The sequence below is a fragment of the Lepidochelys kempii genome, chromosome 7 (assembly GCF_965140265.1).
Source record: "Lepidochelys kempii isolate rLepKem1 chromosome 7, rLepKem1.hap2, whole genome shotgun sequence".
NCBI classification, from domain to species: Eukaryota; Metazoa; Chordata; order Testudines; family Cheloniidae; genus Lepidochelys; species Lepidochelys kempii.
In genome coordinates this window covers 19,023,567-19,048,870 of record NC_133262.1, presented here as the reverse complement: position 1 = coordinate 19,048,870, position 25,304 = coordinate 19,023,567, and the positions used below count along the sequence as shown (strand labels likewise).

At 42.8% G+C, this 25,304-nt stretch overlaps 2 protein-coding genes across 8 annotated transcripts in view; one reads left to right on the top strand and one right to left on the bottom strand.

The window, feature by feature from the left end:
- Positions 1-15,293, bottom strand: part of IFT122 (intraflagellar transport 122) — a 49,080-nt gene extending 33,787 nt beyond the window's left edge. For 4 of the 6 annotated variants that reach the window (XR_012159779.1, XR_012159780.1, XR_012159781.1 and 1 more), the window contains exons 1-10: positions 14,678-14,760; positions 13,064-13,130; positions 11,504-11,588; positions 10,890-10,968; positions 9,812-9,888; positions 9,204-9,270; positions 5,642-5,788; positions 4,243-4,410; positions 2,755-2,830; positions 1,975-2,166 (exon numbers count right to left, since the gene is read on the bottom strand). Coding sequence is in view for 3 of the 6 variants with exons in the window: in XM_073351251.1 (XP_073207352.1) it covers positions 1,975-2,166; positions 2,755-2,830; positions 4,243-4,410; positions 5,642-5,788; positions 9,204-9,270; positions 9,812-9,888; positions 10,890-10,968; positions 11,504-11,588; positions 13,064-13,130; positions 14,678-14,718 (999 nt within the window). In the remaining 3 variants the exon portion in view is untranslated. Of the gene's footprint in view, positions 1-1,974; positions 2,167-2,754; positions 2,831-4,242; positions 4,411-5,641; positions 5,789-9,203; positions 9,271-9,811; positions 9,889-10,889; positions 10,969-11,503; positions 11,589-13,063; positions 13,131-14,677; positions 14,761-15,230 lie in introns of those variants that run through there. The other 2 variants (XM_073351250.1, XM_073351252.1) reach the window with 2 other exon arrangements.
- A 113-nt stretch (positions 15,294-15,406) lies between these two features.
- On the top strand, positions 15,407-23,985 carry MBD4 (methyl-CpG binding domain 4, DNA glycosylase). 2 transcript variants are annotated; one of them, XM_073351253.1, is made up of 8 exons: positions 15,407-15,631; positions 17,318-17,578; positions 18,165-19,054; positions 19,766-19,840; positions 20,647-20,781; positions 21,103-21,252; positions 21,774-21,877; positions 23,697-23,985. In XM_073351253.1, exons 1-8 carry the CDS (start codon positions 15,534-15,536, stop codon positions 23,772-23,774), a joined length of 1,791 nt encoding a protein of 596 aa, XP_073207354.1. In that variant the 5' UTR covers positions 15,407-15,533; the 3' UTR covers positions 23,775-23,985. The 2 variants fall into 2 exon arrangements, with proteins under 2 accessions (XP_073207354.1, XP_073207355.1); XM_073351254.1 differs by lacking the exon at positions 15,407-15,631 and adding an exon at positions 15,638-15,839 and having other exon boundaries at positions 23,697-23,984.
- The last annotated feature ends 1,319 nt before the right edge of the window (positions 23,986-25,304 follow it).

Sequence of the window (25,304 nt, the reverse complement as noted above, 5' to 3'; positions counted from 1 at the left end):
CTGCTTTGGATCATTATCGAGCAGAACCCATCATCAGCATGGATGCATGTCCTCTGGAATGCTGATTGAAGCATGAAGGGACATACGAATCTTTACCATATCTGGCATGTAAATATCTTGTGACACCAGCTACAACAGTGCCATGTGAATGCCTGTTCTCACTTTCAGGTGACACTGAAACAAGAAGCAAGCAGCATTATCTCCTGCAAATGTAAACAAACTAGTCTGTCTGAGCGACTGGCTGAACAAGAAGTAGGACTGAGTGGACTTGTAGGCACTAAAGTTTTACACTGCTTTATTTGTGAATGCAGAGGTTTTCTGTACATAATTCTACGTTTGTAAGTTCAACTTCCATGTTAAAAAGAGACTGAACTACAGTACTTGTAATGGGGGAATAGAAAAATACTATTGCTTTTGTGTTTTACAGTGCCAATATATTTATTTTTGATTACAAATAAAGTGAGCACTGTACACTTTGTATTCTGTGTTGTAATTGAAATCAATATATTTGAAAATTTTTAAATAAATGGTACTCTGATTAACAATCCAATTAATTTTATGATGAATCACAATTCATTTTTTTAATCGCTTGACAGCCCTAATAAAAATGCATGACATTTAAATGAACGCTAAATCCCTTACATTACATTCACCAAAACAGCATACTGACTTTAGCCCTGATCATGCTCACACTGTATTCAGTGGCAAAACTTCCATCGACTTAATGATCCAGGATGAAATCCTATATGATCACAAATAAGGTTAAGTTTTTGTCATGGATATTTTTACGAAAAGTCACGGACAAGTCATGGGCAATAATGAAAAATTCACGGAAACCTGTGATCTGTCCTTGACTTTTACTAAAAATACCCACGACAAAATGGGTAGTCTGGGGACCTGGGGGGGAGGGGGGGGGAGGGGGAGACAGAGCTCCAGGGTCCCCTTCGACTGGCAGCTTCAAACTGTGGGAGTCCCCCCTGCCTAGCTCCTGGGGGCCAGGAGCTCTAGGGATTCCCCTCTGCCACCTGTGCCAGTTGGAAGTTGCAGATCCCCCTGCTGCCTGGAGTGGTCAGGAGCAGCGGGGATTCCTCCTGCCATTGGGTCCCCCCCTGCCTTCTGCGGCCACCAGGAGCAACAGGGATTCCCCCTTGCCTCTGGGTCCTCCTTAATGCCTGCAGTGGATGGGAGCAGCGAGGATCCCTCCTGCTGCTGGTGGGGAGCAGTGGTCCCCTTGCTGCCCGTGGAGGCAGAGAGCAATGGGGGTCCCCTGCCGCCTATGGTGGCCCAGAGTCGAGGCTGAAAGCTGCAGGGCTCCCCCTGCCTCCGCAGGGGGCACTGCAGCTCCCAGCCGGCACTGGCTGGAGTACGGAGGTCTTTGAAAGTCATAGATTCCATTACTTCAGTGATCTCCATGACTAAATCACAGCCTTAAATCATGGGACACTTACTTTTTTTTTTTTTTTTTTTAAATCACCACTCTCGGCCTACTGATTTCAAAAGCAGTTCTGCCACTGACAGATTAGAGTATATATTGCCCCAAAAGGTTCTCCACACATTCTCCACAAGGCTCATTAGTAGAAATTCTGAACGAGGAACAGCCTACTTGCACATCTACTTCCAGTTATCCTATTGCACAGCCTCTACAGTCACCCTGTTTCATATATATCATCAAAATTATTTTTAAATAAATCAGCTACCATTTTAAAAATAAAATGTAGTAAATGTCTTATGTAGGCCACTAAGCTTTATCCCCATTTATCACCTTCTTGTAGCCCAGGATACATTTCTCCATGACTATTTTTAACTTCAATGGGAGTTGAATGTGCGTACTCAGCAACATCTAAAAATTAGGCCACTTGTATTTAGCTGCCTCAGTAAGGATTTGAGTAAATTTAGGTACTCAAGTTTGAAAACTGTGGTCCTACCATATGTATCTAAGATCTAAGAGAAAAGCGATAAAATGTCCCCTCTTACCACATAATTGGAGTCTGGTTTAACTTTACATGTCCACACCCAGCTGCTCTGATCCCCTATGGTACCGAGACGCACTCCATCCTTCGTGTAGAGAGATACTTGCTTATCTGAGCCTCCCATTAATATATATTCTCCTTTGGAAAAATAGCTAATACAGCAGGGGTCAAAATTCAGCACCCTGTCCTTCCCAATCTACAAGACACAATATAGAGATCAAAGAAAATGGTCATTTCATGTTTTCTGAGTCATGAAAAGTAGTTGGAAACTAGCAAGAGGATCTCCCCAGTGTACAGGGATCCTCAGGTGCCAAAGTTCTATCATACAGGCTCCTATGATACCACCACCCCTTCAGCTAGTGGCAAAGACTTTCCTATATCCAGCAACAGCTGACAGTTGTAATAGCCCTCAGAAGCTGCTCTAAATTGCAACTGAGAACCAGCCTAGCCCCACACAGGTCTGCTCAGAATCAGGGTGATTTATAAAACATTAATGAGTCTCCTTCTCCTGAACTGTACCAAGGACTCCAAAGCTGCAGCTCAGGATCTGGGCCAGTAAACTGTCACAAATGTCTGCAAAACTAGAAGAAGTGACAGGAAGTGTCTCTGTTGGGTTGGGAGACGCTGGAGCTGGAAAAGAGGATGGTCAAAAGCTTAGAGTAATTACCCTTATAAAACAGCAGTATACAAGACACAATGTATATACAGAATATGATCAAAAATATTCAGCTCCTCCTGAGGGTAAATACGAATGCACTTTCCAAAGCATTAAGCTTCAACTTACCTGTTTGCCACTGAGCTGAAAAAAGGAAAGCCTTTGACCCCAGTCTGCTACAGCTAAGATGTCATTGTGTTCATCTCTAATATGTAGAAGAAACAGACAATTAAGACATGCAGTGCGCAGCAGTGATTTCTGTATAAAACTAATAAAAGCTACAGACAAAAAATAAGCAGGATGTCAGACTACATTTAGCAAATAATGATTTTTTTAAAAAAAAGGCACAAAAATTGAGAGAAAAGCAAACATATCCACCCTAACTAGAATATTACTGAACTTTTTTTGTAGCCAGACAACAGACAGCTTTGGGGGGACGAGACGACACGGGACGACACAGAAGAGAGTCCACCATTTCCTCCCAACACATCACTATGCCATGGACTGTTTGCCTCCAAAGACTTAATACATCATTTCATGTACTTCCACTGCAATTATGATCAGCCAAGGCTGATTAGCTAAGAGCCCCTGGACTTAAATATCTGTGGCCATATTCTGATCTCAGCTACAGTGGTGTAAATCCAAAGTCAATGGGCCTGAGTGGAGATGCACCTGATTTACATGAATATAATCAAGAACAAAATTTTGTCCTTGGAAGCTGGTAGCAGAGCATTCTCGGAGAAGGGCCTCCACCCTGGAATTTGGTAGTGTCCTTTAATGGATAGAGCCCTGGACTCAAACTCAGGAAACCTGGGTTCTATTCCCATCTCTGCAACAGGCCTGCTGGGTGACCTTGAGCAAGTCACTTCTCTGTGTCTTAGTTTCCCCATCTGTAAAATGGGGGTGATACTCCTTTGTAAAGTCCTTTGAGATCTACTGATGAACAGTACTATATAAAACAGCTAGGTATTATTATTACTGCTGGTCTGAGAGTTTGTTCACCTTAGGACACCACACAAAGACCATCACTCCTCCCATTCCTTTGCCTGAGGGAGAGCAAAGATGATATTTAAGATTGGTAGGGAGCAGGGATGGGCTGTAAGTAAATTGTTTATTATGGTTTAAAAATTGTGGGACTAAATTCACTGCTGGCACACAAAAAAAAAGATGCAGCTCCATCTAGTCAACAGAAACCCACCCACACACACACCAGCACTGAATTTGGCCTTATGGATTTTGGGGTTCTTTGAGTTTTGATTATTTGTTTTGATTTGTTAATTACATACACTTAGTTTTTATAATCTATAAAATGCGTTCAACTATCTGAAGAAACTGCTGCACAAACCTGACACTAAGAATAAAAAAGAAATCAGTCTCATAAAAGATCCTGCTCAGTATTACTACTGTTGCAATTGGCAGTCTCATCAGAATCTATGGGCTCTAGAGACTGAGATATCTTCTCATTCCTAGAGGTGTTTCCTTCAGATAAGGGCTGAAGTTCATTGGTAGAAGACAGAGAGGAGAAATAAATAATTACATATATAAATTGAGACATAAATGTAAATGTCTACGTTGTCTATAGAACAGTAAATTTTATTCCCTTGAAGTTTCACTCACGAGCTGGTGTCCCTAGGGCTCTCCTCTTCCTCATGTTCTTCTTCCTCTGTCTCACTACCCTGACTACTGCACGTGCTGGACTTCAAAACTGGTATTTCCTCTAAGTAGTTGTGGACTGACTCCTCCTCTTCCTCACTTGCTCTATGATTCCAGAAATTCTCCCACCTACTGTAATATTAATTGTTCATTCACATTCCCTATAACTACAGTGAAACTATCATTTCAAAATCTATTATTCTAAGAAACTTCACTGCATAAAAATACACAAATGAAAAACCACGCCATCTTTCCTGGTATCCAAGCTGATTTTGCACCCAGTTTTTCCACTTATCAAAAAAGACAATAAAGTACAATTGCTATATATAGCCATCAAAGAGATGCACCCACCATTAATGTGTTCCAGCATCTCAATTAGTGTGATCAAAACAGTGCAACTCTATAATTAAAAAAAAAACAGGCAGCCTGGTAGGAGGCAGCTGATGTCTAGAAATAGGTGTACCTTGTTCCACAGGAATCTCAGTTTATCCCAGATACAAGTCTCAGGGAGATGGGGCACTTGATCTTAAAACTCAAGTTGCCAACTATCCATCTTAGTCAAAATGCACTCCATTTTGAACTGCAGATAGCAGTGAGAAAACCAAAGGGGAAAAAAAGATAAAAATCTGCACCAATGAAGTTTGTGAAACCCCTTCTGGGTCAGTCAAGAGATGGGGCAAAGCCTTCTTCAAGCAGAAGTAACACACATGGATTTTGATGTGTCACTGAGGGACTCCTATAACAAAGGCAAAGTGAAGGAAGAGTAGGATTGGGAGAAAAAATGGACCTAATCCTCATCTCATTTACACCAGTCTAAATTCAGAGTAACTCCATTTTCTTCTACGGAGTAACTCCAGATTTTTACAGATGTGACAAGCTAGTCACCAGTGACAAGCCTCAGGACTCTGAGGGCTTGTCTACACTACCAGCCAGATCTACAGCCAGCGATCAATCCAGCGGGGGTCGATTTATCTTGTCCACCTCAACGAGAAGCGCAAGGGGAATCAACAGGAGAGCTTTCAGAGTAGCAACCGTGTTAGTCTGTATTTGCAAAAAGAAAAGGAGTACTTGTGGCACCTTAGAGGCTAACAAATTTATTTGAGCATAAGCTTTCGTGAGTGTCTCCCGTTGACACACCACGGTAATTAGATCCAAGTATGTTGACTTCAGCTACGTTATTCACGTAGCTGAAGTTACGTAACTTAGATTGATCCCACCCCATAGTGTAGACCAGCCCTAAGTAAAATGCAGAAGAAACCCACTTAAGGAAGAAGCATAATGGCCTGGCCATGCTGTGATGTCAGGAATCAATAAAACAAAGATTATCTGTTCAGCACAAAAGGGATGGACTTAAGAGGTTTACCTTGATGGATTCCAGCAAATTGACGATACTGGAGATAAAGAGCCGCCTGGACGTTCTATTTTGACTTTCTCTTCACCATTTTTATTCCTTATGCTGACAATGCCATTGAACATCCCCAAAGCGAGGTATTGGCCATCATTTGTCCAGCTGATAACGAAAAGAAAAAGCAGCATGCCATAGAGGAAACTACTAAAAGTACAGTATACTGAACCAGCGGATGATAGTTTAGAATGTGTCTCTACGTAAGGAGAAAGAGTACTTGAATTTAGCCATTTACCCTGCAGCACTGTATAGTCACATTCATATTTATAGCAGGAACATGCAACCTAGGGAGAAATTCTTTGTTACACCTAGGTGAAAAATAAATGCAAGAATAAAGAGAAAAAAGAGATATCAGCTGCTAACACATGATGGAAAGTTACATCTACATTATTTGTGAAGATTGTGTGTCCACATACCACACCATTGTATAATCTTCATTCAGAATAGTGATCACATAGAAGAGACAATAGTGATGTTTAGCATACAGAGCACTGGACTGGAACTCAGGAGACCTGTGTTCTACTCCCAGCTCCACTACTGGCCTCTTACGTGACGTTGAGTAAGTCACTTCAATGCTCTGTGTCTCAGTTTCCCCATCAGTAAAATTGAAAAAATGATATCTCCTTTGTAAAGTGCTTTGAGATCTACTGATGAAAAGCACTACCTAAGCGGTAGGTATTATTTTATTATTTCCCCTGACTTTACCAGTTGAGTGTATCCTTTTGCCCCCAGATCAAATACATCACTTCCTTAAAACTGACAATGATGCTGCCTCTGCAGGTAGAACAGTTACCAGTTTGCCAATTGCCCTCCATCTACTCTTTCAAATGCTTCCTTAAAACACATTATCATCAATCCTTCCTATCTCTTTCTCCTCACCTTCCCTTACTTGAACTGTAGTGCATCGTTTCTCAAACTGGGGTCCATGGACCCCACTGATCAAATCCGCCCCTCCCCTCCCAGCGCCTCCTGCATGCTAAAATTCCAGCAGCGCAGCAGGGCTAAGGCAGGCTCCCTGCCTGCCCTGGCTCCGCACTGCTCCTGGAAGCGGCCAGAGCATTCCTGCGGCCCCCTGGGGGGAGCAGGGGGTCTCCATGTGCTGCCCCCGGCTCAAGCGCCGACTCCACAGCTCCCATTGGCCAGAAACTATGGCCAATGGGAGCTGCAGGGGCAGTGCCTGCGGGGGCAGCAGAGACACACCCCCACACCTAGGAGCCGCTGCCAGAGGGATGTGACAGTCGCTTTCGGAAGCTGCCAGAGGTAAGTGCCACCCAGCCGGAGCCTGCACCCCTCACCCCTGCCTGCACCCCAACCCTCTGCCCCAGCCCAGGGCCTGCACCCTGCATCCAAACTCCCTCCCAGACCCCACACCCCTTCCTGCACCCAAACTCCCTCCCAGAGCCTGCTACCCCTCCTGCACCCCAACCCCCTGCCCTAGACTGGTGACAAGGAGAGAGAGCAAGTGACAGAGGGAGTGGGGATGGAGTGAGAAGGGGGCAGGGACTCAGAGAAGGGGACGAGGCAAGGGCTGAGCAGGGGGGCTTCGGGGTTCCTGAAAAATTTTAAATCAAAATGGGGGTCCTTGGGTTGCTAAAGTTTGAGAACCACTGCTGTAGTGCATGGTCTTGTTTGAGACTGCAAGCTTTTGCAGGAGATATGTTAAACCATGTGTATATTTATAAATTTTCATGCTTTACAGTGCTATATATTACTACTCCTAAGGGAATTATGTGCCAAAAAATTAAAAAGTCTGTGTCAAAAAAATACAAATTCTGCACACAATATTTTAAAATTCTGCAAAATGTTATCAATAAATAATTGTAGAGGCTCCAGCATGGAAGTAGGGAGCACAGGCAACTGGCTGAACGAAGGTGGGAGATCACCCTGCTGCACCTCCAACCCCTGGGACACAAACTTGGCTGTGAGGCTGCGCCCAACCCTGACACAGTGCAAGAGCTGGGCCTGCCCCAGAAACACCCCCGGGCCCTGCCCCACCATGCCAGGCACACCAGATGTGGGCAGGCAGACTAAGCTCAGCAGGATCCAAATCTGGACAGGTTTAACATGGGGGGATCCAGGTGTGGGGTGAGAGGGTCCTGTGTGGGGCAATATCGGTGGTGGTGGCTCAGTGGGGGATCCAGGTGTGTGGGGATCTGGATACACAGTGGCTCGTTGGGGAGTTCCGCATGCAGGGACAATGGAATTCTGCAAGGTGGTACAGGTGAAGGTGGGTTGGGGTTCAGCTGGTTGGAGCTCAGTGGGGTGGGGGTCCGAGTGTGTGGGGCTCATCAGAGTGGACAGGGCTCATCAGGGTTGGGGTTCGAGTGCAGAGGGTACAGTAGAGGCTGGTCTGGGTGCAGGATGGGGGATTCTGGAGGCAGGGGGTGAGGCTCAGTGGGAGGGTTCTCCATGCGAGGTTCTGGGTATGGGGAGTCCGGATGCATGAGGGCTGGGTGGATGGGGAGCATCTCCCATACACTGATCCCTCCCCCCAGCGGCTGAGGAGCAATGGGGGCAGGAAGCAGGGGGAAAGAGGGCAGTGCAGAGCTTCCTGCAGCCAGGGGAGGTTTCTGTGGGTGGGTCTGACCCAGCCCGGCCTGGCCCTAGCTGCTCCTTGAAGAGGAAGTACCATCCTCCCCCACCCCCAGCCAAGCCCAGCCAGCACTAGCAGTTGAGCCCAGCACAGGGAAGGAGCCACTGGCTAGGGCATCCCCAACTCTCCTCCCCCCCGCAGTGATTTGCCTCTTTGCCGGCTGCTCTGGGTGCCCAAAATGACATGCGCTGCTGGGGAGGGGTGCGTTGCTGCTCTTGTGGCTTCCCTTTGCTTCCCCATCAGAAAGTCATTTTTCTGCAGGGAAGCAAAGAAATATGCAGGGTACATGAATTCTGTGTGCATGCAGTGGCACAGAATTCCCCTAGGACTATGTATAAGTGTTTCTGTATTATTAATATAAAGTTAACTTATAAGCATCAAATATCAGGATTGGGCTTTATCATCATCTGGTTGCCCCACACACCACAAAAAAGTCTAATTTTTTTATATATCTATATATAATCTTTCACCTGAGGATCACAAAGTACTCTACAAATATTAATAAGTCTCAGCAGCACCTCCAGGAGGTTATTACTGTATCAATGGATAAAGAAAGGAACAGAAAGTTTAACTGTCTTGCTCAAGATCACACTGCTTGTCATTGCAAGTGAGAAACAATACAATTGAAAAAACAGGTACACTGCACACATACTCTTCCCCCCAGGAAGAGGATGAGAGAAAGAACAAAGAGTATGTAACAGATGCTGCTTATTGTACCAGTGGAAGGTGCTCAGATACTATAGTGATGAGGATGGCGTGATATAGGAACCTTTGGTTCTGCTGTAATCTGTTCTATAAACTCCCAGTTCATGCCCCTAATCATAGCTTCTGCATAAATTTAATGACATATACTTCTCTTTATTGTCATATTTTTATTCATAAAAGGAAAAAACAATCTGAATGACACATCTAGTGCTTCAAACTTACCTACAGCAGGTGATTTTACTGCTTGATTTATGTTTGGAGACTGACTTCTGCTCAGGAGACCACAAGCCTTAAAAACAAAACAAAACAGCCCCCAAGAAACCGACTAAGTTCATCATTACAAGCAGCATTCAGATTAGGAAAAAAAAAGGGAAGCTGATTTTAAAGGGGCCAAGATTTTACTCAGTGTTGGGAAAGGTCAATGTTTTGAACAGGTGCTGTTTATTCACATATGGAAGGAGTGGGGAATAAACATCTAAATATAAAAACTACAATGAAATATTTCTTAAAGCGGGGCAAAAAAAATAGTACTATTGAAAAATCATATCACCATAAGATAACACACCTGAAGGCACTGGAGTTCATAACCCTTTTCCAACTGAGGGGCAGTGATTTTAAAAGTAAAATATTAAATTATGCTAAACAAGGTATTTTCTAAATTTTCATTTGTATACTCCATAGTGGAGGAGTAACATTTTATTTCTCCATTTCTTCGTCACAGAAAAGAAAAAAACTGTACCTATACATTACTGGCTTACTAATGTTTAATTCTCTCATTTTAATAATGTTTACTGGCTCAATGAAAAACATCAAAGAGGAAGAAGACATACCAAAATCACTGGAGGAGCAGGATGCCAGTTGGTGAGTAACAGGATTGTATGAAACACACTGTATAGAATCATTATGCCTAGAACAAAGAAATCATCACGTTTCAAACAAATCTTTTGTTTTAAATGCCACATTTTCTATCTTAAAGCCACGCTTAGAGGACAAATATTGCATAAAAACAGATCAAAGTTACACTATGTCAAATTAACATGTAATTAAACTAAGTTAAAATAAACTTTTTTTAAATTAAGCAGTCTCTAAATGGAGGTTTCATCAAGAACTGGCTGCATTGCTACGAGGGCATAGGTGGATATTGGTTTGGGAAGCACTGTGAAAGAAATAAATGTTATTAGCCAAATTTTTCCATAATATGTATGCGCGCATCTCTCTCAATGACTTCAACAAGAATCATTCAAACTTATCAAAAAGCAGAATTTGGATTTGAAGATGTAAGATACCAACAATTACATATCTATATTTCTTAATGACTTGTGGAAGACTAGTATTAATCTAATGAAAAACCCCAAGAGAATTCCGTATGCACACAAATAAAGCAAGGCAGAAAAAGATGGAACTTCTTGGTGGAGGCAAGTACTAGCAACCACCTTTGGATTGGGCTTCAAATAAAACTATTCTAATTTGGCTTATTTTACAAGACCAGGCTCATGTCTTGGACATGCAGTACACATAACTCCTGTTGAGACAAAGGCAGAATATGGCTCCCCAACACTCTCCTGACACTCCTCTGCTCTTCTTGAACTCCTGCAGCCTTTTAACACAGTGAGAGAGGCTCTCTGGTGCTCCTTCAGCCCTGCAATGTCTTCACAAGAGTAACACCAATGCTTTATCTAGCCCTCCCACTGCTCCCTCATTCTCTTAACTGCTTTCCTAACCCTCTCAAATATCTTTCTATATCTTGACTGCTCTCCTCCCTCATTTCTCCTCTCTCTACTAGATTCTTCTCTGACCCTAGTTCACATTCCTTCAACTCTCCTAGCATCACTCACTTATATTAACAGCAGAAGTCCATAACCAAAGTATGTATTTAAAGGAAGCAATGAAGTGAATGGGTTCACTTACGTGTATTTCAGAATTCCTTCTAACTTTGAAGTCCAAATTATTACACTTTTGTCAGCAGAGCCAGATGCAAAACGCTTGCCTAGGGATTAATAATATTTTAAAACAAAACATCCACACATTTAATCATCACGTTTACTCCAAAAACACTCATCTTAGCAAAATAATAAAAAGGAAGTACTTTGTAGATGTCTGAGCGCTACAGGATCGTGTAAGTATGGGTCCAGTCCTGCTAGTGACTCCATATGGTTGCACTTCTGCACCCACATGAAATACTACTGACTACAATGGAATGCTGTACAGGTAGACCTCTGCTTTCACACAGAGCCCCACTAAAGTTCATGGGGTACATGGGTCTCTATTCGTAGTATCAACTGCAGGATTGCGGCCTATGTTTTTAATATCCAGAGAACAGTACTTTCTTCTGCAGCTAATATTTGTAAAGTGCTTTGAGACCCTGAGATAAAAGGCAGTGTTTAAATGCAAAGTATTATTATTAAAACTACCTTAACATTCCTAATTTTAAATTTACAACAAGAAAGGGATGAGGCCAATTACCATGCTTTCTACAAACTAACACAAAGACGGAAGCTAAGAAGCCCAAAGGTGTCACCTACCGTCTTTAGCATAAGCCACACAGTACACTGTGTCCTTGTGACCTTTCAAGGGCTGAATTAAGGTTCCATCAGATGTATCATACACCTGTATCAATAAAAGGAAAGTGTAAAGACCCCAATCCTTCAACAAGCTCCATGGGAACTAGAATAATTAGAACTAAACAAGATTTGAGGCAAAATAAGTGTTTGTAAACTTTGCTTATTTAACAAGACTTTGTACAAAGTCAATGTCACTATTTCTCATGGATAGTTCGTTAGTTTCCCCTATTTAAGTCCACACAGCAAAAGGAGATAATTGTTTTTTAAAAAACAGGAAAATGCAATTATATGACAAAATTTGGCAGGGAGATTTTGAAACAGGTGTAGTACGTGAAACTACTTTTAACTTGTCTTTTAAAAATGACTACAGTTTAAATTGATGGCATCCTTTTAAAATACTAGAACATACTTGCCTCTTTCTATGCACTGAGAAGCAGGCATTACATGTAAGGACAATAGAGGTTACTGAATCATTTATATGAAAGTCGTTCAATTCATATGCTGTTTTCAGATACCCACTTGGCCTGCCTGTTTCAAAACAACCCATTCCCTCCCTATGTCAAAAACTATCTTTTTAAACTGTAGAAAAAGTCACATGAAAAAGCCCCCATTAAAGAGATTAGTAAGAAATTTTCAAAGACCCCAAAAATATTGCTACAGTTTATATAATGTTCCACAGCTATATTTTGGGGTCTTTTAAAATATATACAGTAACTCCTCACTTAATGTTGTAGTTATGTTCCTGAAAAATGCAACTTTAAGTGAAACGATGTTAAGCGAATCCAATTTCCCCATAAGAATGAATGTAAATGGGGGGGTTAGGTTCCAGGGAATTTTTTTTTTTTGCCATACTGTACAGTACTATAGTTGGGAGGTGCCCCCACCTTACCCCCCGTCCCCCGCCCACACACACACACACAGCCCACTGGCACTGGAGACGCTGAGGCAGGCAAGGAGACTGAAGGTGCTGTACGCAAGAAGCACGTTGTGCAGCAGCAGCTTCCCCTACTGTGCAAGCACCAGGGGCGGGGGACTCAACCCTCGGCCCACCCACTCCACCCTTTCCCCCAAGTCCCCACCCTTAACCCACTTCTTCCCTCCCTCCCTCCTCCCCCTTTACTCCACACACCAGGTCCTCGCTCCTCCCCCCTGCCTCCTGCCTGTGGCACGCAGGCTCCCCCTCCCTCCCCTGCCTCCTGAAGTCTACAGGCCAGCTGACTGCCATGGGCAGGAGGCAGGGGAGGGAGGGGGAAGGTGCTGATCCACGGGGTCTGCCAGCGGGCCGGAGGTGCTGGTGGGCACGTAGGGGAGCTGATGGGAGGCTACAGCTGTGGAGAAAGCAGACAGTCAAATGACGTTATAGCGAAGCATTGGACAACTTTAAATGAAGCATGTCCTGTAACTGAGCAGGGACGTAAGATCGAAACAACGTTAAGCAAGAGGACGTTAAGTGGGGAGTTACTGTATTATTATTGTTAGATTCAGGTGGTATGGTGTGGAGAGGAGTAAACAATCTCCTACCAGCAATCTGTTTCCTGCTGCAATTATCAGCTGAGTTCCATCAGGTTTAAAGGCAAGATCATATATACTGGACAGTGAGACAAAAAGGGAAAATTAAGGACAGAACACTAAATATTACAAGAAATACCCAGAAAACACACTTTCTATTTCCAACCTTGTTTAAATGCCATTAAAAAAGGAGTAAAGATTTAATTTAATAGAATTTATTACACACCTCAGAACATATCTAACTTAGGGGAAAATTCTAGAAGTCGAACAGCTTTATGATGCTTTCCCCACATGCAATAAGGAGTTCTCCAAACCAGACCACCATCCTGCAATTGGCTTTGTCCAGGCACAGAAGTATGCTTACACAGATCCAACTGTAGGACCAGGTCACTAACCTGCAACTGCACCCTCGTAGACAGACACTTGTGATCATGCATATGCAGTTGCAAGATCTGGGCCATTAAAATAGGGAAGACCTTGTGTTATTCAGACTTTACTATTGACATCATATTACCTATAGTTTATGAGAACCAACTATATACAAGCTACAGTACGCATTTTGTTGGTTATATGGAAATAAAAACAGATTCTTGTTCAGTGATGAAGAAACAATCAAAATAGAAAGGTGGCCCCATATTTAACCTTGCTGTCACTTGGTGTTGGGAGGGATAGGGGCTGGAGAGGTGGAATAAATGATCTGTATTTATTCCTCAGTAAAGTTTTCCTGAGATATACAGTTGGTTTCCAGGAGGACAATCCTACCATAGCACAGTTTAGTACAACACAATGACACAGAACTTCAAAAAGTTGCCAATATACAATAAAATAGTATTGGTTGGAGGTGGGAGGGCATTTTCTTCCAAAGCACTTCCTACCACTTGTATATACTGCACTGGAGAAATTAACCACTTATTGGTTTAGCAAAGCCACCCTTTACCCTCCCTATGGAGAAGTCTGGGCAAGCACACTGAAAGCACTCTTAGAAAAAAAGTGTGGAGTGATCTTTAACGTGCACACAGAGCAAAAAGAACCACAGTTTGGAAAACCACCCACAGAGTAAACTACCTGGAATTCAATTTATCTTTCTTTAAATGAAGGGGTAAAATTGCATCCTCCCACCCTTCACATCCCTACCCCTCAGGAACCCACAACTCGGAATTCTGGGAACTCTGTATATTCCATACTTAATGCTTAATTTACTAAACCATCCCCATTGGACTCATATTTGATGTTTCTTCCATGTCTCCCATTGACATTAGTAACCACGGTTATAAACCACAGGCTGCTGCTCTCCTGGCCCCAATAAGAACCCATGAGATCTTACTGGTTCATAGAGATTGTGAGGTTTTAAATTGATAAGAAATTTACTATTAAATAAAAACGGACTGACAAAGATGTAATATGCCTGATCAGATTATGAGCATACCCATCCTGCAGTGACCCTCACCCTAAACCCTCCGCTGGGGCAAATCAAAAAATAGGTCCCTGCCATCCCCCCTCACATTCCTTATTAGGCCATGAGCTCCCCAGGGCAGGGGCCACATCTTTCCATTTGCCCCATAAAGTGCCCAATGTGCTTTGGGATGCTGTGAAAATACTAAACATAAACCATACTCAGCCTCTTACCATTGTTCGGCCTTATCCCTCCAGGTCAGTGCAGCCCTCATTCCTCCCTCTCCTACTAACACCCCGTCCCTCGCCGCCGGCCCTGCCCTCTCTCCCCAGCACCCCGTCCCTGCCCTCTCTCCCCAGCCTCACCGCCCGCCCTGCCCTCTCTCCCCAGCACCCCGTCCCTCGCCGCCGGCCCTGCCCTCTCTCCCCAGCACCCCGTCCCTCGCCGCCGGCCCTGCCCTCTCTCCCCAGCACCCCGTCCCTGCCCTCTCTCCCCAGCCTCGCCGCCCGCCCTGCCCTCTCTCCCCAGCACCCCGTCCCTCGCCGCCGGCCCTGTCCCGTCTACCCCTAACTACCGCTTCATCCCCTCAGCGTGCCGTGCCGTGCCCCGCCCCGCCTGTGTGTGCCCGTGTTCCTGCCTGCCTGCCGCCCTCTCTCAGCCCCCTCTGCTGTGTCGCGGCACCGCTGGCGGTGCCCTGCCTCTCCCCCTTCCCTGGCTGCTGTTTGTTTATTTACACAAGATTAAAGCTCCCCCAACCTTCCCCAGGCAACGCGCATGCGCACTAACCCCAAAGCCCTTTGCTTGGAATCAACCGGCACGACGCCAGGAGGTGGAAAGGGAAAGGATAGAGACGCAAACGTTGAACCAGGATTGCGCATGCGCCAAGAACGCTGCGTCCCATAGGCACTGCGCTTGCGCGAGGGGGGAAGTACTGCGCAAGCGTGGAGCTCTCTGCGGGACTGTGCCTGGAATACGCATGCGCAAGAGACGGAATGGGTCTGTGTCGGGACTGTTCTCGCGGGAGAACTTCTGCGCGCCCTTGGCGGGATCGTCTATTGGCGAGAAGCTCTGCGGGGGCGTGCGCTAGCTATGCATTTGCGCAGTGCGGGCAGGAATGACATACCTGCACGTGACATGGGAGGTGCTTCAGCTATGGCGGCTCCGGAAGTACGCGGGCAAGAGGGCAGGTAAAGTTACTATAGCAACAGGAGGTCCAGAGGCCTTTCAGAAGGGCTAGGCCGCGGTCTGTTCCCTCAGAGTGGTCCTTCTCCACAACGTGGGCTCCTGCAGCATGGTGCGGTGACGCCACAGGGAGGTTATGTCACAGAGCGTGGTGCGGTGACGTCATAGGGCGTGATGATGTCACATGCTGGTGACGTCGCAGGGCATGGTGCGGTATGTGAAACCCAGTACTGCGTGGGTATGTCGGTCGCTGTGGGCCCTGTTTAGTGCCCTGCCAGCTTGGCTCTGTGTGCTGGCCACAAAGTCTCAACTAGAGAGCGCCACTGAACTGGAACTGCTCAGCTATGTGTCATATGCTCTATGGTGCTGCACTCTGGGAGAGTCTCATTTAGCTTGAATGGCGGGGCCTGGTACAAGAGGATCTGAGTTATATCCCTGCTGCCACTGATGACTGTTGGGCTGGGTTTCAGCTGGCTGAGGGCCCTGGGCTAGGGTTGGGACAGGTATAAGGTTCTGAGACCTACTGCTGTGGAGTCGTTTTCTGCTATGTTGCACCGATTTAGCAATCATAACACTTAAGTGGCCCCAGACATATAAACAACTTTATGATTAAACCAAGATACAGATTCACAAAAGCAGCTTCATTACTCCCCTTCTGGGGTGGGTGAACCGCCTCAGTCTTTTCAAAGCTCCGTCACCGTCCTTCTTGCACAAGGCTCCACTGGCGCACTCCCCAGTTAAGGGGGTTGAGGAGTTGGTGTTAAGCAATGTGAGGCACTCCTTCCCCCTCAGTCCATGTGAGAAGAACACACATTTAATATAGTCAGATAGTAACGTGTAGGGTTTTCAATTCTTAGATATAAAAAACTGGTCATTCGCCGTCCCTGCTCCCCTCAGCAAAAAGGGTCCTACTCCAGACTCTAGCTAATCATTACTAATATGTTTTAGATAACAATTTACACAAACGTGTATTTTTGTGTTGTTTTATCATTTTTCTTACCTTATCCTAATATGGTGCCACAGTCCAGACAACTGGGGTGGTGAATTGTAGAGCACTCTAACATGTCCTTTCCTCCCTGCCCTGTACGTTAAACTGACAAGGCACTACAGTACAAAAATCAGCTAGGGCAGTTCAAAACCTGCCAGGTGGCAGCCCTAGTAATGTATACGTTACGGTATGTTACTTATCTATGTGGGCTCTAATTAAGGTGGCCATTTATGTTTCAAAGAAATAAAGAACATGAAAAATGCACTTGGAAGCTTATTTTTAAAGGCTAACATTCTACTGTGGTTCGTTTATGGCACATGATTATATACAGTACAAAGTCACACATATGTATTCCAGACTATGATCTTCAGTATGGTTATTGCTGAAATACAGGACAAAGCATTCCTCATGTTAACTTGAAGTCCAATATGTAAAACATAGTATAGATTGCAAATATTTGTGTTCCACATGGGAGAGAGGCTGATCATGCTGTTTCCATAGCTCTCCCAGCATCTAGTGTCCCAGTGAAGAAGAGGCAAAGTCTCACACAGAACAGTGCACAAATATTTCCAACAGGCCAGCTAATACCTTCATTATTTTCAGTTAATTTTTTTTCCAAATCTCTGCAGCTCTTGAAATATTGTAGTTATGAATAGTTCCAGACAGATCTATTTCTATCATTTTGTTTTACATTTGCTTTCAGTGACAAAAGTAACATGCAAATTGGAAAGAAAACAAAAAAAGAGGGGAAAGAATTAGTGACAGAGACAAGAGAATATTTTGGTCTACAGATTGAAGGTACTGAGACCATAGCAGAAAACACACTCCAGTGCAAAGAAGATGCAGCTGCTGTGTCAGAAGTGGCTTCTAGATGTCTCAAAAACATTCCAGATGGATGGGAGAAGATCACAAAGCAACGACAGTCAGGCAAAACTGCAGGGAAATATGATGTTTATTTCATCAGGTAATATTTGATGCAAATCTTGAAATTAAAGCTGTATAATAAGTAAAAACAGTGTATGTCACATAGACTTATTCTGCTGGTTGCTTAGTGAAGAGTAAGTGTTGCAGAGCCTAGGAGTCAAGTGTCCTTGTTCTGTTCCAGTCCTCGCCCAGATTTATTCTGGGACTGATCCAAAACCCACTGAAGTCAATAGACTCCTGTTGATTTCAGGAGCCTTTGAATCTGACTTAGGGCAAGTCATTTAACTTCTTGGTACTTCATACTAATATTATGGAAATCTGTAAATAAAAATATTTACATGTTCATAACGGTAGCATGAGGCTGTAAAATACTTTAATATACTTAAATGAAAGTATAAAGTATTATTACTTGTAAATTATTCTTTGTATGAATATTTTTGATAGAAGGCTTGTCTAAAAGATATTCAGCGTTTAAAAAAAATATTGAGAGATTATTTTTTGGAAAATGCAGGTAACATTTTTGGCTTTTTTTTTTTTCCAGAAATGTAAGGTGCAGTTTTGTTTGTTTTAAGAGCAAGGATTGGAAACTATAACCATTGATCATTTAACTTTCTTTCATTTCATAGTCCTCAAGGAGCAAAGTTAAGATCCAAATGTGCACTTGTGGCATATTTTAGTAAAAATGGAGAAACTGTTCTTAAACCAGAAGATTTTGACTTTACTGCTCCTGTTCAGAGCAAAACTCGATCAAGAGCCAAAGGATTCGGTGCAGAAGCTGTGGGACTAAGATTACAGAATAAAGAATGTAACAGTAAAGCACAAGATCGTAGTGTGCAAAGTAGTAAAGAAGAACTTAAAGTTGTGGAGCTGCAGACCAGTAATGAACAGCTGGAAAACATTTCCATCCATCTGCAGGCCAGGGAGGACTTGGTCATTAAAGACATTAAGCCAAAGGACTGTTGCATAAAGGTCAAAGAAAAAGGAGCAGTTGGAAGAAGGGCTCAAATTAAGAAAGCTAGAAAGGGCTCAGAAAAGAGGAATTCAGATCACAGCCAAAATAAAAGGCAGAGAAAAGCATCATGTAATAAACAAGAGGCTGAGGGCAGCCAAATCAAAAAATTCCGGCGAAAGAAAGATGTTTGTGTTTCTGATAGAGGCAGAATAGACAATCAAAACTTAAACCCCACAGATACTGGAAAAGCAAACACACTCTCAAAGGATGAAATAATGACTTCAGAATCACAATCAGAGATGCATCTTGGACCAGTAACTGCTCTCTCAGAAACGGAGTCAAGAACCATGGGAGAGTTAGGATGTGCAGAGAAGAGTTCTGATGATGTAGCTGCTATGAAATCTGACAAGAATATTGCAGAAAGACAAGGATTGAGTGCATTTGCGAATAAGAAGGATTGGGTAAATTCGGGTAACCAGGATTTCAAACCTGGCACTGAAACAGACATTAGCATTTCACAGCCTTGTGACAAGAAAAGCTTTACATCAGTGAAAATGCTGCAAGGTATATACATTTCAGAGCAGAGCACTGTTCTAAAATTCCATCAGGGATACTTCCAAACCAATTACAAAAAAGGAGTGTTTGTTTCAGGCCTGCCTACTCCGTGACTGGGTATGGTTAGAACTTTCTAAATCTGCTTGCCTGGAGTCTGTCTAATCTGTTTATCATATTTACCATACAGAGCATCAGATATTATAGTAGCTAAATGCTGTGAACCAACCAGTTCAAGCCAAGGAAGTAGATTTATTCACATTTAGAAATTACACCATCACTTTCTCTGATTTAATGTAACAATGATCACTACTCTCCAAATGTCAATTAACTTCTTAAATTACTGCAAAAGTGGCCAGGTTTTGATTCAAGAAATACAACTAACCTTGTTTAATTTAATTCTGAGGTTAGTATAATAGTTCATTGATTCTGCCCTCAGTTATACCTGTGCAGCATCTATTGACTCACTGAGATATGACTACTTTTGTTAAGGGTTTGTCATTTGAAGATTTTTTTTTTTAACAGATTCTGAAATATTGATAGATATCAGAGCGGAACTAATTCTCATTTACATACAGTAGTGCCAATAAAAGTTCTTGTTCCCACCCCAAGATAAAGAGGAAATTGATTCATGAAAAGTTTAAAAAAAAATCTGTTTTCCATTTCACATTCATTTCCTTTGAATTTTAATAGCGATAATTCCAGGTATTTTTTTCTTTTTAGAAGATTATATCCCAAGAACACAAGTAGAGAGAAGGAAAACCAGTCCATATTTTTCTAGTAAATACAGTAAAGAAGGTATAGTATTCTCTGTGGGAAAGAAAGCTGTGTTTTGGGGGGATTGGAAGGTTTAAGAGATTAGTAATGGGGGTATGGAGCATTTCACTTTTATATCAGTAGCTCAGATCCAGACCTGGTCATTACTAATCTGAGAGGTACCACCATTGTGGCCTACGTGAGAGGATTTTTGTTGTCTCATTTTAAACCTAGCAGACAGGTGTCCATATTGCACAAACCACCATCACATTTTGCATTAACTGGCATTCTTGGTGACTGTCTCAGCAGAGAAGTTGCAGATTGAATGGGCTCTGAGACTGAGCTACCTTTTTACCCATTAAGGCTGTTACTCTGTATCAGAAGTGAAGCCCACACATCTGCTACCTGCTCTGTACTTAGTTGATGCTAAGGGAATTTATGGTAGCTGTAAGGCCCCTTCTCCCCAGAGAACAGCCCCAGTTACAGGGAACCTCTGGATGTAGATGATCTCTACATCCAGATGCCAAGCTAGTTCTGTACTACCTCCAGAGTGACCCTGGGTGCAGGAGACATTCTGGGGACGGAATGAGGGTGAGTATGGTTTGAGCAGACCTTTGCCCTGGCAATTCTGCACCCATAGAAATATAGGTGCAAATTAGGGCAACCCACAGGGCTAGGCTAGCCTGCAGTGTCATAACACAGGAGTAATAAACTCTCTACCCTCTCTCCGTGCGTTAGTGGGAGCGTGGGGGGGTGAGTCTGCTCCAATGTCTCTTAAAAGAATGGGGGAGGGGAGAAATCAACCTTTTACTGCTCAGTAAAGTTTCCCATATTTTCTTTGTGTGTAGCTCCAAGCCCACCAAGAAGGAAGGCCTTCAGGAAATGGACTCCTCCTCGGTCTCCATTTAATTTGGTCCAGGAAACGCTCTTTCATGATCCATGGAAGCTCCTCATTGCAACCATATTTCTCAATAAGACCTCAGGTAAATAGGTATATGATATGATCTGAAGCTTAACCTCTATATACCAGTTTCACAGTCTGAGTTGCATCGGCTTATGTAAATGCTGAGTTTGGGTCTGATGTGGTTGTTAGGGATTGTTGAAAGATCAGGGCCTTAGCTACTAAGTTTTTCATTACAATATTGAAAGGATTAAATAATACTATCTTAAGGTATATTAGTATAAACAACTTTAAATAATTTGCATCTTCCTCATCAACAACATTCAGAATGCATACTTCGGATAGTCACAGAGAGGAAGTTACTATGTAGCCTTTCTCTTCACAACATATTACCTCTGCCTAGGTAAGATGGCAATACCTGTGCTCTGGGAGTTTCTGGAGAAATATCCTTCCCCTGAGGTAGCAAGAACTGCAGACTGGAAAGAAATGTCAGAGTTGCTTAAACCTCTTGGCCTCTACGAACTCAGAGCGAAGACCATTATCAAATTTTCAGGTAGTTTCTTTTGAACATGTCTGCGTAGAGCAGTCTAAACTGATGTCAGTAAGAAAGTGGCATTATAAACCCCAGCTCTGTGATTTTCCTTCAGTGTTCCAAAGATACAACAACATGTGTAATGGAGGAGCAGGCCCTTGGTTTGAGATGACTATCAGAATTAAAAACTTCATTAGTATCAGCAAGGTTGATATGTTTTGCAATGAGATACTACAGTATTTTCTGTATTTTAATGTTTAAAATACAGACATTACTGTGTAGATTTTGCTATGTAGTCATTTAAAGCTGTCTTCCACAGTGAGGGTTGCTTAGAAATCATTCCTTTTTCACCTGTTACTAATGTAATACATTTAGTTAAAATTATAGAGTTTAAAAGAGTCTAAACTGGGGATTTGGATGTTTTAATTTAAAAATGGGATTTTTCCAGTTTTACAGTGAGTTACCAATGTTTTCTTGTAATATTTTCTGAGGCACATTTCTCTACATGTTAACCTGGTGAAGTATGGGGTTATATTCTCTAGATGAGTATCTGACAAAGCAATGGAGGTATCCTATTGAGCTGCATGGGATTGGAAAGTATGGCAATGATTCATACAGAATCTTCTGTGTCAATGAATGGAAGGAGGTAAGTGACGTTGTCATTCTCTAAGGGCCAGATCCAATGCTCATTGAACGCACTGGGTTCCATTGACTTAGTTAGACCTTGGATCAAGCCTTATATAATGATGTGGATTAAAAATAAAATAGAGTAGAAATCATCTGTCAACTTTAATTAAGAAGTGTTCATAGACTGAATTGTTTATGGGCCTGATCCTGCAAGTCCATATTGATGTGAATAGCCCCAAGAGCTAGTCCTACAATTGTGCCTGGGTGTGCAAGGAGGCACCTAAAGGCTAATGATAGTTGTCTCAGTTCAGGGCACCCAGTTGTCTCAGTGGTCCAGCAAGGGCATGTACTACTCAGGCTTCCAGCTTCCCAGCCATTACCTGTCATAGATGGAGACCTGCGTCTTTCTCTCTCTTTTGACCAGATTATTTCCAGGCTGCACAGTTCCTTGCCTTTTACTGTGTTATTGCCAGCAGAGGCAGGCTGCTCAAGCACACCTGCTTCCTTCTTCAGGGAGTATCTGACCAAGCAGATTGATAACAGAGTGTTTGTCAATATAAATAAATTGGTTAGTCTCTAAGGTGCCACAAGTACTCCTTTTCTGTTTGTCAGTAGTTATAAGTTACCACACAGTTCTATGCAAGCTTATTTTTTTCTTAAACTAAAAGCACTATAGAGAAAACATTAAAAACAATACAAGAACCTACGTGCACGCTAATAGGCTTACCATAGACCATGCCAACACTAACATGGGCTCTGGCTGGAGCAGACCTTCCAAACCCCATCATCGCAGCTTCAGCTCAAAGAGCACACGGTCATGTAGGGCCTCAGTAGGCCAAGTCCTTCCAATCCTCTGAGGATTGGGGCCCTTCACGGACTAGAAGTCCTGTCTTTTTGCTGGATCAGGAAGAAGGCTGTGAGCCAGTTTATAAACAGGATATTTATCTAGAAACACTTTGTCTGTTTCATCCATGGAAAATCAAGTTTGAATTAGTATATGCATACTTCTCCCAGGGGATTCAGGGCTGGATTTATACCTTACGCACCCGTAGGCACAGCATCTTCAGCGGCCCCCCTGCCTACAGCTGATCTTTTGTGTTGCACACAGTTTTAGAGAGGTTAGGCTCCCCTAGAACACCGGTGCCCCTAGCTATGTGCCTAATTGGAAATCCGGCCCTTTGGGTGATGATGAAGGAAATACATTAGCATTTTCCTCCTACAAGAGAAGGTACATACATTTTAATTTTAATGGAGTCCAAAAGGTATTAAGTCTTATTCAGTAAAGTTTAGCTTAATTCCATAAAGTTTGTCCAGGATATTACAAGATGTTGTCAGTCTGACACAAGTCACCCCCTTCAGTTTCCTTTTACGTTTCTTGGATCGGTTGTGAGATTTTTTTTTTCCCCATCTTGATATTGGTAGTGGTCTCTGTGATGTGTCAGGGTACCTCCTATTTTATTCGTCTGCAAGAGCATAGCATCTGCTCTGACTTGCCTCTCCTCCCTCTACTGCAACCCAAAATCCTCACTAGGCTCTTCTCTTGTTTACAGATGGTTGCAAACAGCAGCTGTACTCCATTTAGCAAGGTTATTGTGTGACTTGCCGTCTCAGTTGATCCAAGTGGTGCTTCATGCATGATTAGTACTTACTCCCGCATTTCAAGAACATGCATGCTTAGATCTTTTATGTATCAGCATGCTGAAATACCCCTAAACTATAAAGTAGGCTCCGAGCTGGGGGTGGAGATATTCCAGGCAGATGTTTCAGTACTGCAAGAGATTTTTATAGAAGACATTTTTATTAAAAACATTAGTTCTGATGCCTTCCTTCTCTTTCAGGTACATCCACAAGATCACAAGTTAAATACATACCAAGCATGGCTCTGGGAAAACCATGAAAAAATGAGTCTTAATTGAAAAATGCAGATATGTTTTTATATAACTTCACTTTTTGGTACTTAACACCTTGCTCTTGGCTATATGTACAGATGAAATGGAAACATCCTATATTCTCTTTACACATTTTTAGTTCTGATCATTGAGTGCTTAATTCCAATATTTGATTGTGTTTAACATGTTTTCAAACCCACATAATCATTGTAATTAAAAGCTGATAAACATTGATATTTTAAAATAAATTTTGATAAGTTTTTTATTTATTTTTTATAAGTATTTTAATTTGTTAGTGCTGCAAACACTAAAGTGATATCATACTTTCACCTAACTAACTAACACCATGCTACCTTACCATAGAAATCCAAGTGTTATTAATTATTTATTTTGCCAAATAAGTATTGATTCTGACCTATCTAGTGATGGGACAGAAACATCCAACTCCTTTTTTTTGGCTACTTGTGAGTAATCAAGTCAAAGGATCCCAGAAGAGAAGAGGGCAGGTCCTTAGAACCCTTAAACTCCCATTGCTAACTTTGCAAGCTAAGGGCCTGATCCTGCAGCAGCTACAAGTTTAGGGTCTAATCCGATGTTCACTGGAGTTAAAGGAAAGACTTAATGGATTTTGGATCAGTCCACTTCTGCTTTACTACTGAATAACCTCATTGACTGTAACCGGGCTATTCATGGTAGTATTCACTAGGCTTGGTGTTAGGTTTGCAAGATCAGCCCCTAACTGCTAACTTTTAAAGAGCTTCCTGCAGCTGACTTGTGACTATCACCAGTTTTGTATTCATGCTGAGCAGGACTTTGACACCTTGTACATTCTTACAGCCCTGCTAACTACTCGTCCTTTGATAATTTTTTTTGTTTTTACTGCTCACTAGCGATTAACTCGATAGACTAGTTTTCATCATTTCTTGCTATCATCCAGAAAGGTAGTGCCTTTCTTTTAGCATACTGTGGGCCTGATCCTGCAGAAATCAGATCACTAACTAACTCCCACTGAAGTCAAACACTTCACAAAATCAGGTCCAGAACAGGACTTCAGTGGGGCCTAACCTAGTGGGATATTGATTAATGGGCCTTATTTTTAAATACGATTTTTTTAACACCTGAGCTGCTGTAAAATCCTTGTTTCTGAATTTATATTTGCCATATTTAAAGGAGTCAAACAGGTCCTAAAGATGAATCTATAATTACAAAAGTATGTACACAACATGTAAAGGTTGGTGCAAGGACTGGGTGGAAGCTCTGCATTTGAATCTAATCCATAATGCCTTCACCCTGTGAAGCATCTAATGAACTATACATAGAGTGCAGCTTTAATCTATGCATCTCAAACTGGGTGTGTATTTTTGACCCATTTTACAGATGGAAAGAATGAGATGGAGAGAGGTTAATGTTCTGACTTTCAAAGGTGCTGGACACATGCAGCTCCCACTGACTTCAGTGGGAGGTGAGATGCTCAGCACATCAGAAAATCAAGCCCTTAATGATTTACCCAAGGCCATACCATGACTCCTTAATGTACAACAGAATGGAACCCTCTTT

What these genes read in the sequence shown, in the direction of transcription:
- MBD4 (XM_073351253.1), top strand. Translation starts at nt 15,534, where the DNA reads ATGCATTTGCGCAGTGCGGGCAGGAATGACATACCTGCACGTGACATG. An exon ending in TATGATGTTTATTTCATCAG is followed by an intron (nt 17,579 to 18,164) that starts GTAATATTTGAT and finishes TTCATTTCATAG; the next exon opens with TCCTCAAGGAGCAAAGTTAA. An exon ending in ATCAGTGAAAATGCTGCAAG is followed by an intron (nt 19,055 to 19,765) that starts GTATATACATTT and finishes TTTTCTTTTTAG; the next exon opens with AAGATTATATCCCAAGAACA.